Source organism: Neovison vison, chromosome 9 (assembly GCF_020171115.1).
Source record: "Neovison vison isolate M4711 chromosome 9, ASM_NN_V1, whole genome shotgun sequence".
NCBI lineage: Eukaryota > Metazoa > Chordata > Mammalia > Carnivora > Mustelidae > Neogale > Neogale vison.
The window spans coordinates 83,051,670-83,058,321 of NC_058099.1; the positions used below are offsets into that span (position 1 = coordinate 83,051,670).

A 6,652-nucleotide genomic window follows, 5' to 3' on the forward strand; every position below is an offset into this window, starting at 1 on the left:
CTCCGGTATTCCCCAACCCTTCCATTCTCTTAGACACCTCAGCTGCTTCCTCCCTCTGTGGCACAGGGAAAGTTCTCATCTGCTTAACCTTCTGACCTCTAATTTATATATCTCATCCAGCAGGAAAGAAAGGGTCTTCAGCTATAAAAGACTCTCTCCAAAGAAATTTTAAAAAGTGCATTTAGTGGCATCACAACCATGATCATCAAAGTATCTAGTTCTAATCTCACTTCACTAATCTTGCAAACTCACAGTGATTTTTTGCCTCTTTTTCCTTTCCTCAAAACTACTTACTAGCAAAATTTTCTCCCCAACCTAACTGCAAGCATGGCTCAAGGCCTGTTAGGGCATTTTCATGCTGTCTGGGTCAGTCTTCAACTGTCAGTCCTGTTGATCAACTTCCCCTCTATCAATGCCCAGGATGTCAGTTCATTCATCTGGAAGTTCTGTCTGTGCTTAGGTGCTATGAGAAAAGACAAGGCAAGAAAATTTGGTGAAGGAATTAAGGTTCTGCCAAACTTAAAACCAGACCCCAAGCAAACGCCAATCACATTTTTGGTTTCTCAATGATGACACGTCCTGAGGTGGGCAATGACTAAACTGTGGTACATCAACAGCTCACACATGCCAGTGCACATGTGCACTTGCAAGTGTAAAACAAAAAGACAGTCTTGAGGGCCAAAGCTGCCCTCATGGTTTAAGAGCTTTATAAGGGCTGGCTCATCTGAATATTAAAGTAAGTACAGTCTAAAATATAGTATCTTCCAATCTATGCTAACTCAGCATTTACTAATTGAGATTCACCAGACACAATATTCTTTCTCATGGAGTTCATATCTTCTTCCCTTTCCCACAAAAGAAGATTTAATTCTAACCATAAGAAGAAGAAAAGAAAAAATGAGAGCAGACATAACCCAGTCAAAAAACTTGGATTTATGGAGTTCAACATCGAAAATATTTTTTTTTTTTTTTAAACATCAAGCATGTGAATTAAAGCTCCCACCAGGCAGCTATAATTTCTACAGCAAGCACTTGGCAGGTAATCCGAGCACACTGTGATACGGGGAGCAAGGGGATCGTCTTCGCAGAAAACCAGACCCTCTTCCTGACAAGCCGGGGGTGAGTAAAAAGCACACTCGCTTTGCAGCTATAATAGGGTGTTTCCTACTTAATGGACCTTTGAGAATAAAAAGAACAAGAAAATACTCAAGAAGGAAAGGCGGTTCTCAACCAGAGTGTAAGCAGGAGCCCATTAAAAGCAAAAGGCAATGAAGCAAAGGAGGGTGACCTGAAACCGTGATTCCCATCATGGTTGCAAAACTGCAGGCAAACCAATAAGAGAATGAAAATACAATTCATTCATTACATATCAGTTGTATTATCAATCCAACAGAAGGCTCTTGATGTTCTTCAAGCTAATTATTTCATTCAATTAGTTATTTTTCAAACAATTTGTTATTTTTAGAGACAGACTAAATCTATTAACTCCAGAATAGTATTTTTTGATTTCTTGTTTGTTTCCAGACAATATGGCTTCATACATCAGTCTTTGAAGACTTACACTATATTTCACGGCTAGTCTGAGTCAAACCACACTGTCCTAAAAAATAAATCTACTGCATACCTGAGTTTAGGGGAAAAGGTAAAGATATACCATATCTCTGCTTCTAATACAGCACAGAATATAGGTCTTCCCCTCTCCTTACTCTTTAACATGTAAAGACAAGCACCCCATACAGGAGTGGTGGAGAATCCCTGAAATTAAAGGGGGGAACTTAATGGTATCAGTTGATTTCATGCAGACCAATAACAATTATAAGTAGCATTCCCTGAGCCTACTTTTTGACTCTGTGATTAACTGGCTTGATAATGAATTCTTTGTGGAGTGGCATTTATCCTATTTGTAAACATGATCTCCAAGGGAATGAAATTATTCGCTCTTGTTCTGTTCTCTTTTTGTGGGGCTCAATCTCAGGACCCTGAGATTATGACCTGAGCTGAAGGCAGAGGCTTAACCCACTGAGCCACCCAGGCGCCCCTCTTGTTCTGTTCTGATCAGTTGTTCTCTCACTGAGGAGGAGCTCTTTGGAACAAGGTCACGCTATTCTCTACCTTGGGTTTGCGCTTTTCTACTCCTTCTGTTTGATGCTTCTCTCCGAGAAGAGCCAGCTGAAATTTCCTAAGAATCAACTGGCAGAATCACCCAAGATGATGAGGAAAGAGCTCTATACCAGGCATCAAAGCCCTGGATTCTGGGCTACGCTCTGACATGGACTCAATAGCATTATTGCAATATGCAATTTGCATCACGGAAGTGGCGAAGGCTCTCCATCTTTAAAAAAAAACAGCAGCAACCACAAAAACAGTGAAGTTATTAGCACAAGTCAGGTGTCATAAATTCGCAGCCCTTGTACTCTTTCTGCTCTGTTGCATTTGGCCAACGAATATGCTAATTTCTTTAATCAGGAGATTTCAGGTAACAATGCAGATTTACAGATTCTCATCGAAAATGTGCCCATCAGTAAAAATGCAGATTTATGGATTATCTTGAAAATTTGTCAGATCTTATGAAATAAACCTACATTTATGCTTGTCGAGAATGTTGCTTGTCAAGAGAGCATGGGCTCTCCAATTTGCCGCGTCCTCATCACTCACAGTGATTCATACACACTTATCCCAAGTCACTTCCCTCTGGTAGGTTACCTGACTGGAAGGTGAATTAAGGCATTTGCGTTTGCTGCAAAGAGTCAAGAAGAGGCAAAGGTAGGCAAGACGGGATTCAAGGTAACAAAGAGCACGGAGAAGCCATAGACACACATCACAGACAGAGGCTTGAACGCGTAGGCACATTTACAAACGGATCACAGCCTCCCATTAGTTAGGCAGTCTCCCCCTTCACTGCTGGATATACAATAGATAAATAAATAGCAAGAATACATGTGATATATATTTAGATTGCACATTAGACTTTAAAATCTGTGCCTAACTGAATGCATTAGTCCGTGTTTTCTGTTTATGTCTCCACAATGCCATGGAAACACAGTGCGGCATGCTAATGGGTCTCTCCTGGCAATAAATAAACAAAGTCTTTGTCTATTCATGTTTCAATTTCTTTTTTTTTATGTAATTTACAATTTCAAAAAAGAAAACAGATCGGTGGCATGTTTTTTTTTCCTCCCTGCCCCTTCCCCGTTTCCTCCCTTGCAAAGTACATCTGCAAGAAATGCAAAATGCACCTTCTAGTGGTTACTGAAATCCAAACCAGCACCATCAGCACTCAGAGGGCAGGATTCTCCCAGCCAGACTCCTCTTTCGCCTTTTACAAAATGCCATGATAATTAAACTCTGTAATGAGGTTCTTCAAGCATTTCAGTCTAACCCAAAGAGCACTTAATATAGTTGTTTAAGGTTGAAAGCTGATATAAAACAGACATAAAATCTGGTGGGTTCCACTCCCCTCCTTCAGTCTAAAAGGCAACAGCCAGTCCATTTTTACAGAGATAGCAACAACAGTCACAGCTCTTAAATGGTTCTGTGATACGGGCGACACGCTCTCGCCTCCCTGGCTCCACGCGGCACCTGGGAGCAGACAAGCTGCTCACCACACCGTCGCCGTGATGTGCAGGTGAAACCCAAAGCTCAAAGCGTTGGGGGTCCGATGTCTCACAGGGCAGCTCTCTCCGGTCTGGCACCTGCCATCCCCCGCTGCACAGTAACTCAAAACTTCGGAAGGCTGATTATCATCTCAGTGGAGCAGTGGGCAGATTCGCCAGATTGCGCAAGCCCAAAGAGGGTGCACTGCGCCCACCAGTGCAGTGGCCTCAGTCACTGGGGGAAGGAGAGGTGGGCGAGTCAGGGACCCCTCTGGCGAGCCGGCACAGTGAGCTCCTGCAGGGACCTCTGCTAACTGACCTGGCAGCCTCCCATCGCAGGCCCTGGCAATCCAGCCGCATTTCAACCACAGACTGCGAGCGATCAACCTCGGGGCCAGAAGCTAGCAGGCAACTATTTTTATCAGTCATGAAATGTGGTGCGTGGACCAGATTTCAAAGCATTCAGACAAGAGATCTCTCCTAGCATCACCCAAGGAGAGGTATTTTTTTCCATTGGTAATTGTCAAGTGCTGGACCTTTAGTCAGAAAACAAAGTGTCTACTGAAATGTTTTCCTCAGATAATAAACCCATGTTATGTCCCTTATTTTCCTAAAGTGGTATATAATAATCTATGCATCTCAGCTACATTTCCTACTGCTTTTGTAAAATAATAATATTAAAATAGAATACCATCAATCTGTGCTTCTGAGATAGTTGCTATTATTATCCCCCTGTCACCAATTAAGAAAAGTTTAAGGAGGTAAATAGCATGTTCAAGGTCAGAACATCAACAAGTAGACGAGCTCGTTACCACCTTGGATGAAAACCAGGTCATCTGACAGCCAAGCCACCCACATCTTGTGGGCATTTACTCTGAGCCCCAAGTGGTGCCGAAATGTTTTCTTCAAAGGGTCTCAACTTTTGAATTTCCGTGACCGATTTCATCCCGAAAAGAAAACACCATTAAGATGCATTTTTTTTTTTCCTTTCAGTCATGGGTGCCAGGAAGAGCCAGAGCAGTGCCCAGTTTTATTTATCGGTACTTCTTCCTTTGGGGACAATTTTTTGTCCTCTTCCTGTATTTACTGTTTATAACAACTTCTATGCTCTGCTCGTGTCAGATGACTGCTCCTCTCGGAAGCCCTGTTGTTGCTCTACATCATGTTTATCTTAGCAGCTACTCCAAATCTTCCACAAATAAGGCAAGATATAAATACAGGTGTTTCTGCTGTATTGTCACAAATGGGTCCTGGAGAAAGCTCACATTCAACATCTCATGCACTGGAGATAATAAGGTTTATGGGGAAAATGGGAGTGGGGCAGGTGCCTCAAAAGCAATGACCCATGATAACAAGTGCCCTATCCCAAACAATAGTGATATTAACACAATTCCAGCCCAGTTAAGGGTCCTCAGGAACCCTGGGGATGCACTTAGAAACTCATTCTTCCTTTGTATCCTGGCCTTCTATTCTCTCCTTCGAGATGCCAGCCCTAGGTAACACTGTATTCTGAGACCAATTTCACCAAAATATGATTCAAGGGTAACCACCTTCATCAAGCCTTTTTAAAATTTGTATTTATTTTTTTGGGGGGGGAGGGGGTTGGGGCAGTGGGAGGCTGGTTACACAGCTGGGACTGTTTTCAGCTTTTTCTCCCCGCCCTCAAGATTTTATTTATTTTTCAGAGAGAAACAGAGAGAGAGAGAGAGCACAAGCAGGGAAAGTGGCAGGGGGAGAAGAAAAAGCAGGCTCCCAACTGAGCAAGGAGCCCAATGCAAGACTCCATCCCAGGACCATGGGATCATGAACAGAGTCAATGGCAGATGCTTAACCAACTGAACCACCCAGGAGCCCTTGTTTTCAGCTTTTTTCATCTGCACTTATAGCCTCCCCAGTAGATTCACTTGGGAAAATGTAGTAGGTTCTAGATGACACAAAACCAGTCACTTTCACACTACAAGAAGGTGTGTCTATTTTTTAGTTTTTTCTGAATTTCTTCACACATTCGTAAAGCCTTCCCTATATGGTGAAAATGTCAAAATATTAACACACTGGGAAACATCCCATGTGTAGCACCAAGGCTTTCAAGTCATTCCAATTACCAGGGACATATCCACCTTCAGCGGGACTTGAACCTTCTACGTTTTGAAGTTCTTCTTTAAGAAAAAGAATGCCCTCTTTTTCTCTCCGGCTGCTTGAAGTTCGGCCGCCATCATGAACGACACAGTAACTATCCGGACCAGGAAGTTCATGACCAACCGACTACTTCAGCGCAAACAAATGGTTATTGATGTCCTTCATCCTGGAAAGGCAACAGTACCTAAGACAGAAATTCGGGAAAAACTAGCCAAAATGTACAAGACCACACCAGATGTCATATTTGTATTTGGATTCAGAACCCATTTTGGTGGTGGCAAGACAACTGGCTTTGGCATGATTTATGATTCCTTGGATTATGCAAAGAAAAATGAACCCAAATATAGACTTGCAAGACATGGTCTGTATGAGAAGAAAAAGACCTCAAGAAAACAGCGAAAAGAACGCAAGAACAGAATGAAGAAAGTCAGGGGGACTGCAAAAGCCAATGTTGGTGCTGGCAAAAAGTGAGCTGGAGATTGGACAACAGAAGGAGTAAAGATGCTGCAGTGGCTTTATCTGTGGTGATTGTGCAGATTTTTCATGAGAGGATTAATAAACTAAGAATGTTAATGTGAAAAAAAGAAAAAGAATGCAAAATACAAATGTAAACTTTGGTTGAAAAGTGACTATTCATTTGGAATGGCAGACAAATAAATTACAATTGACAAACCTTGAAACACTGATAACTGTCAAGAACTTCAGAAGATCCAGAAAAATTGTATATTTTTATTAAGTAACAAGCCTGCCTCTAAACACTTTGCTGTTTTTGCTTGTATCTGCTTTATCTCTTTGTACGGCAATAAAATTATAATATTTTCTGTAGAGAAAATAAAATTCAGTCCCTTCTCCAGAAAAGGTGACCAAAATTTGGTTTTTTGGTGACATTTTATGAAGGATTTTTTCAGCTCCACCATTTATTA

At 41.9% G+C, this 6,652-nt stretch overlaps 1 protein-coding gene across 1 annotated transcript; it reads left to right on the forward strand.

Annotated features, from left to right (window-relative positions):
* Positions 1-5,774: 5,774 nt before the first annotated feature.
* LOC122916969 (40S ribosomal protein S24-like) lies at positions 5,775-6,313 on the forward strand. The gene has a single exon (XM_044264341.1). It carries the CDS (start codon positions 5,808-5,810, stop codon positions 6,198-6,200), a length of 393 nt encoding a protein of 130 aa, XP_044120276.1. The 5' UTR covers positions 5,775-5,807; the 3' UTR covers positions 6,201-6,313.
* Positions 6,314-6,652: the final 339 nt, after the last annotated feature.

Coding starts and splice junctions, on each gene's coding strand:
- LOC122916969 (XM_044264341.1), top strand. CDS start 5,808: ATGAACGACACAGTAACTATCCGGACCAGGAAGTTCATGACCAACCGA.